Source organism: Daktulosphaira vitifoliae, unplaced genomic scaffold, assembly GCF_025091365.1.
Source record: "Daktulosphaira vitifoliae isolate Bord-2020 unplaced genomic scaffold, ASM2509136v1 Scaffold_1, whole genome shotgun sequence".
In the NCBI taxonomy this organism is placed as follows: Eukaryota; Metazoa; Arthropoda; class Insecta; order Hemiptera; family Phylloxeridae; genus Daktulosphaira; species Daktulosphaira vitifoliae.
This window is the reverse complement of record NW_026099572.1, coordinates 85,526,317-85,540,494: the sequence shown is the minus strand read 5'-3', so window position 1 is coordinate 85,540,494 and position 14,178 is coordinate 85,526,317. Positions and strand designations below refer to the sequence as shown.

Genomic DNA, 14,178 nt, shown 5'->3' with positions numbered 1-14,178 from the left:
AGGGTGTTTTGAATTTAGGCTGTAACTATAATGATTATAATACTGTAAATACTACAAAACTAGTTATATTTAATAGTTACAAAAATAAATATGTACCAAAATATGAAATAAGAAGGAATACGGAAAGTTTTAAGTGATTAAAAAAAGTCCTTTTTCATTTTAAAAGATTCCATTGTAGAAAAAATGTTTTTTTCGTTTTATAATCGGTGTGACTGAAAAATTGTTATGCGTTTTATAATACTGACGTCAAAGAAAAAAATATATAACTTATTTGTAGTTATTAAAAAATTTGAATAAAATAATGGGTGTTATACGGTGTATTGAACTTATGAAAAATAACAACATTAAAAAAAACTAGTAAAGTTGCCTATAATTCATTTTATAGCTATTGAAACTGACATAAATGCAAAGCGTTATTATTAAATAAATTTTATTATCAGATTTTTACAATAAAAATGTATTAATTATGATATTATAATAAAAACGCATGAAATTTATACGCATATGTTAAGACATCTATGACTTAACAAATTTAATTTGTAGAAAGGTGTTAATGATTTTATATTATTTGATTGGACTATTTTCAAAATAAATTCTACGTCAATGAAATCAAGTTAGTGCAGTTAATCTTTAGCTTTAGAGGTAACTATCACAAATCGATTTTATTTAACTCTTAGTATTGTAAAAATATTAATTTTTTAAAAGATAATAAAATATTATGATGCAAGTCGAATATTAAAATTAAATATTATCATCATTCTTTTTTTCTATTTTATATGAGAGTATTTACGTCAAATTCAAAAACTAAGTTTTAAACGAATAAAACAAACTCAGAATTAAACGGGGATGAAAATCAGGAGTCTGGATACCTCTCGACCCTGATAATTAAAATATATAATATAGAGTGTGATTTTTAAGAATGATACCCCCAATTTTTTTTGAAATAATGATTTTTTTATAATAATTGGATTAATTTAAAAATTATTACTTTTACTTAATTTGACTTTAAAAATTTTAGAGACATTTCAAGGAAAAAAATTAATTAATTTACACAACTATGATGATACTATTATAAAATATTAAAAAGGAATTATTTGTTATAAAAAAATATAATAATGTAAAATATAATCATAAATGTGCTCCATAATATCTGACCTTTTCCTTTTTAAACTATGAAATGCAAGCAAAAGAATTAAATCCTATCCTTTTATGTTGACTATTATAATTTTTGTGCTGGGGTTGTTTAAATGGCGACCTCAGTTGTTTATTAAATTCCAATTCAACCATGTAATTATTATTTATATAAATATTCAACACTTACGATATTGAAATCACACGCCGTTAATAATTTTGAAATTCTTAGGAAACTAAACTTAGGTGGATAGGCGAACCAACATAATAATGATATCTAAAAAATCTTCATGGATTTTTCACCGTTCATTATTTGTGTTTGTTATTGATTATTGATGATTGCCTTTATTGACTTTTAAAATAAAAAAAACTGTATAATTAACTCCATTATAAATGTTATATAATAATAAAAAATCAACTTCACAACTATTAATAAAAGTAAATTACGATTTATTGACCAATAGAATTACAATATTTTAACATTTTTTCGTCACACAATGTAACAAAAAAAAAAACAAGTGTAATATTTATATTATTCTAAACACATTGATCTTTATAAATGTGTTTAGATATGTTGAACATTTATCTGAGATGATAATTTACATAACCATAAAATATTAATTTAGATAAGATAAACCTGAAACCTATAGTTACTCCTGCTATCCAGTAGGTTGGAAGTCCATCAAATGGGAACACCGGTGCGGAGCTTCGAGCCCATTGAAGACCACACTGCAGGATATTTGCCTTTTTTTTTTTTTAAACACAACCGGCATATTGTGTGCTGCTCTGGAATTTCCACTAGGCATTACTTTAAGGTTGCCCATGCCATCTCTAAAATTCACATTACCACATTGTAAATAGGCTCGAAATTAATCAAAAGCTGATTCATAACGTGGTGTGGCCTCCCCTGTTGGAAGGTTTGGCAAAATAACTCACAAAACACAAAAAAACAAAAACCTCAAGTCCTATTTTACCGGGTGGCGTGGCTGTCTATGTCACAGGTGTTCCGCTCACTCCATCTTTTTCAAGATAGATTCAGCGAACGCCTGGAGAAGCTTATACGCTTTACGGCTCCACAACATTAGGTCCTTCATGGACTCAACTCGGAACGCGAGCCCAAGTCGGAACTCTATAGAATCCCGCTCCTGGATATCGTTCGGAATCGCCGCTCGCCTCTGCATCCTGAGTAGAAGTTTTTGATTCTTGGACGAATACTAAAAAGTACCCGCCAAACAAGGAACCCATTTAGGAGAACCTAGTATACGTCGCTAATTAAGAGTCTGCTTTGCATCTCCCTCAGCCATCCCAGATTGGGCATGAGTCCCGCCGGGCTATTTATGACTTTCTGGGCTCGAACTTTAGACGCTTGTATAAGATCATATAAGATAAGTCATGGAGCACTTAAGCATGATCTCCAGATTTAGCACGACGAGCCGTAGAGTAGTGAACTTGTACCTGTCTATAAACAGGTCCACTTTGGTCTTATCCAGGGTCAGGCTCAGTTTACTCCCCTCTTGTTGAACCGAAATTTGCGGAATGTCATCCGTTACGGGTCTAATTTTTGGGCCCACGGTACTCTCGTAGATGACCCGGCCTCTAAAATATAACTGGATCATCCCTCCAAAGTACGGAAGCACCCGAAACGCGTCTAGTGTTTCGAGGATGTGTGATCATCACGCGGAGTTGAATGCGTTTCGGATGTCCAGGTTCACCATCACTTAGAAACCCTGCCTTTTCTTTGCCCCAAGGGCTAAGTCTCTGAAAAAGGAAGACGCGTCGTCTGTGAACCTCACGCTTCTAAAACTAAACTAGCCCTCGACTAGAATGTCGACATTGACCAGGTGGGCCTTGATTTGGGTGACCAACATGCAATGCGGTCTGTACGACGGGGGGAGACCCTCGGGCTTGCCACCCATTCTCAGAAGCACCAAACTGGCTTTCTTCCACTACAAGAGGAATTCACTCTCCAGAAGACACCGGTTTACGACGGCGCGTATTCAATCCGGGGCGAGGTCGTTTACTAAACTCCTATACTCTGTTTGGAATCGTGTCGGGGTCGGGAGCAGTTTTTCGATCCCGCACGTGTACTACCGCGTCAGCAACCTCCTGAGTGTTGGATTATTCTAACGCCACGTCCACCCCTAACGCTGGAAGATGCAGAGACGGATGTGTCGGAAAGAGCGTTTTGACCGTTCTGTCCAAGACGTCCGCTTCCAGCTGGCCCAATGCCGGCGGCCCGCGGAGTTTCCGATTGTGTTGATGTTGAGTGACCCGATTGGGTTTTCTTTACGAGTCGTGGTCCACCAACTTTACAAGCTAGGCCTAGCACTTCGCCTTGGCCCGCCTGATGGTGAGCTTCAGTTTTATGCGGGACGATCTCAGCACCTCCCTCGGGTCCTTTTGCCATCGGTTGGAGTGCATCATTACCTGCCTGGTCGCCACCTACTGGTTCTACTAGTAGAATGGCGGTCCTCGAGTTGACGGCGTACGTTTGGCCGGAAGTGCAAAGTCGCAGGCTGTGACCACCCTCCAGTCTAATTTTTCTGCCTCTTCTCCTATTTAAGGAGATCCGCCGTGTCTCTATCAATGCAGAACCCAAGCCCAATTTTGTACACGACACCATAGAATCCGGCATGTCTAACTGACAGCGTTAGTCTAAACAACCTTAAACTGATCATAATTGGCGATACCGTCTATCTGTTTACGCCAGTTTTTTAATGGATCTAGATTCTATTCATATCAAAACTGTTCAGGCAAACAACCTGTTCAATCAGAAACTTACAATACGGATATAAAGGCCTCAGCTTTGAGGAGTAAATTCCGATAGATAAAGAGTTTACCCTTACATAAGATAATAAATGATAAATAAAATTTATCTAGTTAAGTCTTAACATTGGTCTCTGTCAACAACATTACAGTTGTTAACTAAAGGTGTACTCGGACCGGTCTAATCATTATCACGTGTCTACTCACTACTACGCACATTGTAGTGGACATCACTACTACCGGGCGATTNATAAAATTTATCTAGTTAAGTCTTAACATTGGTCTCTGTCAACAACATTACAGTTGTTAACTAAAGGTGTACTCGGACCGGTCACGTGTCTACTCACTACTACGCACGTTGTAGTGGACATCACTACTACCGGGCGATTAGCTGTTCCACACCACACACCATACCCACACATAACCACATTTTTAGGATAGTATAGTGGAATAATCATCTGTTGAGAAAAAATTGTATGTGTTTTTTATTGACTAATTGCAGTAAATTGTAAAACAATTTTTTTTATTTTTGTTTTGATAATATTGTTAATTTAAACAGTTTTTTTAATTTGAGTAGTATTTGTCGTTACACAAATTGCGATCTTATTCTTCTCTTAAGCTACTAATTAGCTAATAAATATTTTCCTGTGGTTTATTGATCTTCAGTATTCAATCCTGAGATTGGTTTGTAGCAATTCTCCACTCTTCCCTGTTACTTGCTTTCCTCTTTGTCTCTTCATAAGAAGTACATCCTTGGTCCTCTATTATTTGTTGCATATATTCCATTCGTGGTCTTCCCCTAGCATTTTTTCCTTCCACGCAGCCTTCTATAATCAATCCTAGCAACCCACCATGTCTCAATACATGTCCAATCCATTCATTTCTCCTTTTCTTGATACTGCTCCATAAAGTTCTTCTCACGGACATTCTTTCTAATACTTCCTCGTTTGTTACCATGCCCGTCCAACTTATTTTGAGCATTCTTCTGAAACACCACATCTCGAAAGCTTCTATTCTTCTTCGCTCTTCGTTTATTGATATTAATTAGCAAATGTGTTTTAACTAATTGTGATATTAAAATTGTTTAGTTACCAAAAAATCGTCTTTAATTAGTAAGTTCTTTTGTTATTGTTGTGGTCCGTGTTTAGATTTAGGTAGCATCTTTGGCCAGCAGCTCTGTAAATTGTGAGTACTATTGTTGATGTTTGTGTTCCATTTTGTAATTTAGTGACTCACTTGCGAGTATAAAATAGTCATTATCGCACGGGTATTTGTTGTTTTATATTGTGGGTAAATCATTAAATTATTAAACTATCTTTAATTTTGTGTTATCTGTTCAATGTCATTTTAGTAATAATTATTATCTAGTCAAATTTGTTAATTTTAGTTACTACATCTTATTATTGAATTTTATACTATTATTCTTTATATTGTCCTTTTAATTAATTTACATAATTTTACACCATTGTTCTTGGAGTTATTTTTATACATATTGTTTATTACTATAATTACTTTAAAGAGTGAGTTGAGAGTCATTTATTATTGGAAGAGTCGTATTAATTTGTTATTGATTTATTGAAGTTGTATAATTCATTGTTGTTGTTATTTTGTTAGATATTTCAGAATTTATAATTATATTATTTGTTGAGCCAAAATGGCTAAATTTATCTAGTCAAGTTATTCATTGAAAATATTATTATTAATTATTGTAAAAAGTTTTAAATTATTTATTTATTTAGTTTAATAGTACACACTTACAGATATACACACTTACACATCTATCACTACATAGATCACAGGTTGCTGCGCACGTGAACCCTCCCACCTCCAGTGATTTAATTTACATATATCACACTACGCAGCCTGATCGGTGTTCGTGCAATTAGCTGGTTCGGGTACGCACTATAATATTTAGTGCCCCTGACCCCAACAGTCTCAATCAAAATACACAATCGGCATAAAATTGACAAAGCAGAATGGAGAATCTTTAAGAGCGCGATACTCGTTAGGTGTTGACTCTAAACCGAGAACATTAGCATTAGGAGTCTTTATGCTAGTGCTGATTAAGAATATAAAACTACGCTCAAGGATTCTGAAAGCGACATAGCCCAGTCTTTTTTATACTAATTAAAGAAATCGTTTAATGTTCTAACGACAGTGTAATACTTAATTAGTATTGATAATAATTAAATAAACACCATCACTATTTAATAAAAATATATGGTCCTTTATACCCCCGAAATAAAATGTTGCAATTTATTATAAATTACAAACTCAACCACCAGATGTTTTATGATACTATGTAAAAGTGAATAACTTAATAAATAACTAAAAAAAAAATTTTTTTAATAATTAAATAGAGTAATGGAACTAAATAAACAAGATAAAAATAAAAAAAAATTTAAAGTTAAAAAAAATATACCTTTCAAAAATTCTTAAAATGTAATACCAGACATAGATAAAAAATACGTAAAATAACTATGTTCCAATTGAATTAAAGAAACAACTAGGCCACAGAGAGTGGCGTCGTGGTATTGGCTAGAATTATGCTAGATTTGTCCTTTATAAGCTGTTCTCTAAGGTAAATCGACTTTTCTAGTGGTATTTTCTAAGAAATATTTTGATTGGTTTTAATTGAGTTGGGTCAAGTCAATCAGATTAATATCTTATTTATAAATCTATAAAAATGATTAATCTTTTTAAATATTTTATTAAGACTCTAAAGTTTTATTTGGAAATTTCCTGTAAGAGTACCGTTTATTAAATTTCCATGTTTTATAAGGGATATGGAGAATTATACTAGAACGAGAATATATATAGTTGTTGAGTATACACCGTAACACAGCCGTCGGGTTATCGAAAGTGTACCGGAAATCTTGTGAAAAAAGACGGCACGGTACGGGATTAGAACCCGCGACTCATAGAACTCGTTGAGACAAACCTTACTACTAGGCCACCATATACTTATGACACAGATCCCGATACACTATAAAGGGTGTTCAAAAAGTAGAGAAACAGGTAAATTGTTATAAACAATGAGGACATTAGGAAGCCGTCTCCTTACATACTGAACACTCCATATAGATGGATAACATGATGTGCGATTGTGGGAAACACGATATCGTGTCAAGAGTTAATAAATATTTAGTACATAATTTTGTGATTTAATAGTTATTTTGTATATTATGAAGTAACTCATTAAAATTCATCATTAGAACATATTGTTTTTTATCATGTGTCAATAAATATCTGTTTTTATTTTCAAAAATCTTTATTACTAAACAAAAATTTAGTACTATCAAAACAATTCTCAAGAAATATAGTTATTTTTCATTATACTAAATAATAGATTGGTCACTGGAATGTTTACATAAAAATAGTTTTTAATTATTTTATAAATACATTTGTAAATTGTTTTTTGCAAAAAACTCATTTTATTCAATAAATTAAAATGTTGTGAATTGTATTAGTTTTGAATATAATAATCATTTACTGTGAGCATTACGTCTGGTCGATGTGGCAAGATATTCATAAATGATCTTTTAATAGGCAGAGCTCCGCATAATTAAAAAAAACAATATAATAATAAATTGATAATTATACAAGTATCTATATAATTATTTAGATAAATTTATAAGTATGAAATACGTTCTAGGTAGTCTATACAAAAAGAACGAATGATGAATGTTTTTTTGTTAGTATTTGGAATTATTGTAAGTATAAATTTTACAATTTTCTCAGTGATATAATCAAATAAAATTTCTTGATTCAAAAGCTGAATTTTTCTTATAATGGTATTTTAGTAACCAGAACAAATATAATACATAAAATATAAATTATTTATACTAGTGAATTAACCGAAGTATGAAAAATAGTAGTATTATGTCCCTTGAAACGAAACATTGAATAAACAATTTTTAGTCTATTAAATTTATAGTTGATCGAAATGTACAATTAAGCAATAGAGCAGACAAGGCTAATGAAAAACATCTGCATTATGTGATGTGCAGCATGATTTTCTAACCACACCATACGAGTAAAACCATTTCTACTTTAGGATGTTACTAATGTTTTTCTTTTTTTTAATGTTTAAAAATTAAAACTTACCTGAAAATTAAAAACTTTATTCTAATGTTTTTTACTATAGAAAATCAATGTTATTAGTTTTAAGTATATTGACAAGTTAAGCTAATGTTTTTTATTAAATACCTATGGCCATTGGCGGGAATAGTAAATGAGGGTAAAGCTCTTCTTAAAATGTATTAATGAATTATTTTCTTTGATGTGGATGATTTATTTATTGCTCATTAAAAATCATTTATAAACCCAAAGGAAACGAAGAAATATTATTTTAAAACTTTTTAAATAATTGCATTGTATTGTAATTTATATGATTTTATATCATTATGATTAACAATTAGTTTTTTCAAACAATTAAAAATTATTCGTTTTTATTAATAAATAATAATTTATTTGTTTTATTTTAAAATGAACAAGTTTTATAATCATTAACATACATTATTATTAATCCAGATAAAATATTTTTCTTAAAATTAATAAAAAATTATTGCATATAGTTGTAGCTAATTTTTCATTAATAGAATTTTATAAAATAAAACACTCACACATAATATCACATTTGCATTTCAGTTACTATTATTTTTTTTAGATACAGAAACTGATATTTAATTAAAACAATACCAGACCATGACATCAAAAAGTTTATTATACTTGTAGGTTGTTCCATTGGTAATGATCTTTCTATATTTTCAAGGAAATAACTTTTTTATCCTTTTTTTTTAATAATTTAGATACTTGGTTAAAATGTGTTTTATTGTCAATGATTTATTTCTATTGCCACATAAAAGGGGATCATGATAATTACTTTTGTAATATTACTGGTAGCATTTAAAGATTTAGATTGGTGAAGAGTGTAATAGTGTTTAGAAACGCTGTTTTTGTTACTATAACGCGAGTATAAGAATTTTTCACTGTTGCGTATCTCTCTCACCAATCTATAAAAATTATATTAACTCAAAAAGTTTTAATACAAAACTAATTAGCGACCAGTCAAAATTTCATGTGATTTTACATTTAATAAAAAAATAAAACCCAGCACAGTGGAATCGGAGCACAGTGATGACATAGCGTAGTTAGATCAAGTAAAATGATATCAGACAGTGATTAAAATCACTATAAAAAAAAACCCTTCGATGCAAATCTTTAGATAGTGTTTAATTTTAAAAAATTGGTGGATTATTCCAAAAGCTACATGATTTGCTATTTCCTTAATTATATGCTGATTAAGATAAAGAATGTCGAATGAAAGAGGTATATAAATATTATTTCTTGTAAAAAAATCGTGTTGATCCATACACTTTTCAAAAAGTTATAGTATAATAAAGTTAAAAATGTAAAATACAAAATCTCGAATTTTCACACAAAAATAGCATACGGTAGCCATTTTTACCGTGAAGACAAAATAAAGTCCAAAAATTTTTTTTTAATATTAAAGTATATTACATAAGCTTTAATTTAAAATATATATAAAAGTATCAGAGTTTCCGGAACACTTTCAAAAGTTACGTTGAAAAAGTAAATTTTTTGTGAAAAAGTTGTCATTTTAAATGCCCTCCTGTAGGCAGGTATAGGGTCAGATTTATAATTAAATATATCAAATTATAGGTAAGACATCATGCATCTATAAAAAAAATTATATTGATTTGTTCATTTTTGAAAAATTATGGCAGTTTTAAGTAAAAGAAATTGAAAAAATTAGCGATTTTTAAATTTGTAATTTTTTTGCAGGACTTCCCCATTTACCGGGAACAAGAAAATTTTTTTCAGTTTTTGAGGGTAATGTTTTCGACTAAATACGATTTTTGATCTTTTTTATGTCCTATGTCATGCAATAATATTTTTAAGTAATCCAACGTTAATTTTTGTATTAAATTCACTACGTATACGGTTTACACTACACGTCATATAGTCAATATAATTACGTACGAAAATGATTCAAACTTTAAATAAAACGAATTAATTACACGAAATCTATGACTGATATTACTCGTAAAAGATTCTAAAAATTCTACATTTTATTAGAAATGTAATTTATAATTTGTCTTTATTATTTTTTTACGTTTGTTGAATAAGTATTTTTTTTTGGGAGAGAGAATATTTTATTGAGAAATCGATATCAATATTTTTCAAATTTTTCTTTGGCCTGACCAAAACAAGATTCAAAAATATTTATATCTATGTAAAAGATTTATCAAGGCGCAATTGTGGTGGCCCAATGTGTCCCGACGCTAGCGCCTTGAAAGGATGCGGCACAATAATCACCAAGACAAAAACTAAACACTAAAAATATATTCGTAAATTTCTTTGCGCTGTCCGTCGGCACGATGTTTTTTTAGAATAAAAGACATTAAGCTCAATGACTAGCTACCCAGTAAGAATAGTTCACAGTAGATTTTTACTATTAATTAAAAATTTAAAGTTGGGTTGGATTTACTATTAAAATAAAATAATTAAAAAAAGATTTTATTTTTATAATATTATTAGATATTTATTTCCACAATTAGAAAAATAATTATTTAATGAACAAATCAAATTAAATTAAAAGATTCACCAAAGCAAAATTTACTTTAAAATTTCCAAGTGTTATTTAGTTTTGAAGAAAAATATTCTAAGTCCAAATTAATTAAAAAAACGACTAAGTCCCGAAGAATGAAATCTAGAGTAGAGTGTCGTAGACTTTGTGTATTTTAGAATTTCCGAAAGAATTAGTTTAGACGGGGAAAAATAGATTTTATAGTCCGAAGGTGGTAGCCCAGCAACCCATACCTTGATTTTGGAAACTGAGGCTTTCTATTCTAATTGGTTAATTATAATGAGAGCCCTGCGTGTAGGCGTTACTTATTAATCTCTACAATAAGTAGATTTTATGATATAATTAACTGGTTATTTTGTATTTTAATTAAAGAACCCTGTTATGGTGATTTTTTATAATCATAATATGTGACATACGAGTATAAATGATAATATCATATTATATGTTAATATTTCAAGTAATAATATAATATTACATTGCAGGGGCATCATTTGGGGTAGGTCAAGGTGTGTAACCACACCTCTTATTTCATAAGCAGTTCCAATTAGTTTGCAATAATAATGCACCAATTTTTTATACATCAACTCAAATTTCAAAAATATTGTATTATTATGATACAATAAACAAATATTCTAGTAACAATTAATCGAGTAAACAATAAATATAAAATACTGAACTATTGATATATGGTACAAAACGCCTTTAGAAGGATCTAGTTGACCATTTGATACTAAGATCATTGATTATATTATTTCGTGGGAAACCTTATCACCAGCATCTTACTTTACCCACCCCCTTGCTCACCCATCACGGTAAATCGATGACCTCTGTGTCGGTTTTTATCCGTGTACAGTTCATTGTCGTAAGTAAGTCAGTCAATTGTTTTTTGTGTCACTTTTTTTCTGTTGCAAGCGCCTTCGCTTAAATAGTAAATTGTTCGGCCATTGTACGCCATTATTCTTCTATTTGTTTATTGGACCCTTGTGCTCAAAGTTTACGTGTCCTTGCACGCCACTAGTGATTGGGCCCTGACCATCACTAAATATCTTCATTGCTGAAGTCGCCTTTTCGCGGTCTGTTCTCATCTGTTTTTATTGTTTGTTTTAATTGAGACTAACTATTTTGTTTTATGCCGCTTTGCCGGCCATTAGTATTTAAGGGCCCCCCGTTACCCCTTAAATTTAAGATACTCTCTGAGGAATTTCTAATATATGTGATTATTTGTTATTTAATTATTGTCTACTCTCGTTTACTTATTGGATGTATAGCTAGCCGTCATTTCCTAGGTGACCCACTCCCGCATCAATAATAACGTTTTTTAAACAGGCTTAAGGTAAAACGGCATTCTAGTGCGGTGCACAACTAGCCGTCCTACGGTCTAGCTGCCTTGTACAATACAATTAATATTCGTATCAATAGTTTATTAATAGATATTCGTAATAAAATCATCAATATTATTTTTATTTTTCAATTAATTATGTAGATTATGTTAAAGAATTACTTTGTATAAAAAACTATTAGACACTTCAGTCTTTAAACTTAATTGGAGATATCTAAATATATCCAGTATAAAATTATCGGATATATAAGTAAATATCAAAAAGAGTTAATAAAATATTATTTAAAAAAATTTATTTTTGTACTATGTGTATTACCTTTTAATACATTATCAAAGCATAAATAATAAAAAATCACACATTTCTATATAATGTTCTAATATTTGGTCTTAAATAAACATTTTTACTCTAAAGAGTCTGTCATGATAAGACTTAAACATTTATTATAATGTTTCCCTTGTCTAGTTTTAATCCAATCTAAACAATTTATATGATTTAATAATTGTTATTTGTTCTAGAATATGGTACCAATAATATTAGGTAAAAAAATTACTGATTCAGAATCTTTGGCGCGTTTGAAAGTTCCCAGAGCGAAATTAAAGTTGAAAAGTTGTTTAAGTAGGTATAACATAGACGACAAAGTGACCAAAATATTAGGTAATTTTACTTAACCAATTTTACAATCGAAAAATATAATTTTGTTAACTTTAAAATGCACCAAAGATTCAAAAATTATTATTTCATACTGTCAATTTTCAGGAGGTTATACTATCGATTTTGGTGAAATGTTGGAGGAATTTAGAGTCCGTCTTTTAGACCGTACTACAAATAAAGAAGATGTAAATAAAAAAATGGGTGATTATATTTGTAAGAAGTATAAAAAATCAAAACTTGATTTGCATGGTGGTATGGAAGGATGCTTACACAAAGTAACTTTGTGTTCGACTAGATATCAAGAATATTTGACTAAAGAAAAGATACCGGTAAGAAAAATTCTATATACAAAAGAAATAGATATAACAAACTGTTGAAATTATTAATTAAGTTAACTGACATTTGAATTAATGATTTCAGATTTTGAAGAAAGTTGCAAATGTATTTAAAACCAGTGGCTCTTAATATTAAGATAATTACATAAAAACAAAAATATGAAGGTATAGCGGTTCATAGTGTCAAAAATGTAAATAGAAGACTTGGAGTTACAAAATGTATTAATTTTAAATAAAACATTATAATTTTCTTGAACTATTATGATCTTCTAAAAAATAGTTATATACTGAGTTATATACTCTTATATACTGAGTTGATTTATTTAGAACCACAATCTACATTTTCATGTTTTTTTTGCTTAAAACATTTGTCAAAAGTAACTAATAGCTTATATCGAATGCAATCGAAGTGTCGGACTCAATTGCGTTGTGATATACATAGTATATCATTACTGTTACAATGTATAATTTAACAATTTAATCAATAAACACATAACAACGGAGCTAGTATTTTGTGACAGGCAACTAATAGACAAGTTTAGGGAAAAGAAGAAAAAGCTGTGTATGGTATTTATAGATTTAGAGAAAGCGTATGACAGAGTACCGAGAGAGGTTTTAAAGTGGGCATTAATGAGAAAAGGAGTCCCGAAAAGGTACATTAATATAATATAAGATATGAATAATGACACTTGTATCAGGGTAAAAAGCGTAGGAGGAATATCAGAAGGTTTTCGGGTAAGGATAGGAGTACACCAAGGTTCTGCTTTAAGCCCTTACTTATTCTCTATAGTGATGGATGAAATTACTAGAGAAATACAAGGAAAGGTGTCGTGGTCCATGTTGTTTGCTAACGATATAGTGTTAATAGGAGGAAATTAATCAAAGGCTAGAGGTGTGGAGATCAGCTCTTGAAGAAAAGGGTTTAAGAATAAGTAGAAGTAAGACAGAGTACATAGAGTACGAGTTTGTCAAAGAAGAACACGAGGTAGATGAAATGAGGAGGTCAATGACAATAGCCGAGGACGTGATTGGAGAGGTGGAAAGTTTTAAGTATTTAGGGTCAGTTGTGCAAAAGAGTGGTGGTATTGACGAGGATGTAAGACACAGAATTAAGTGCGGGTGGGTAAAGTGGAAAGAAGCGTCTGGCGTCTTATGCGATAAAAGAATTCCAATGTGGCTGAAAGGTAAATTCTACAAGACTGTAATAGCTATGATGTATGGTTCAGAGTGTTGGGCGGTTGATAAGAAAGTAGAGCAGAGAATGAGTGTAGCAGAGATGAGAATGCTTAGATGGATGAGTGGAGTGACTAGAAAAGATAGAATAAGGAACGAGCATATAAGA

At 30.7% G+C, this 14,178-nt stretch overlaps 1 protein-coding gene across 4 annotated transcripts; it reads left to right on the top strand.

Annotated features, from left to right (window-relative positions):
* Positions 1-472: 472 nt before the first annotated feature.
* On the top strand, positions 473-13,092 carry LOC126894571 (uncharacterized). 4 transcript variants are annotated; one of them, XM_050665693.1, is made up of 6 exons: positions 473-642; positions 7,553-7,610; positions 9,706-9,753; positions 12,366-12,504; positions 12,607-12,830; positions 12,922-13,092. In XM_050665693.1, the coding sequence occupies exons 2-6, from the start codon at positions 7,575-7,577 to the stop codon at positions 12,964-12,966; spliced, it is 492 nt and encodes a 163-aa protein (XP_050521650.1). In that variant the 5' UTR covers positions 473-642; positions 7,553-7,574; the 3' UTR covers positions 12,967-13,092. The 4 variants fall into 4 exon arrangements, with proteins under 4 accessions (XP_050521650.1, XP_050521651.1, XP_050521653.1 ...); XM_050665694.1 differs by lacking the exon at positions 9,706-9,753 and having other exon boundaries at positions 475-642; XM_050665695.1 differs by lacking the exons at positions 473-642; positions 7,553-7,610 and adding an exon at positions 8,630-8,646.
* Positions 13,093-14,178: the final 1,086 nt, after the last annotated feature.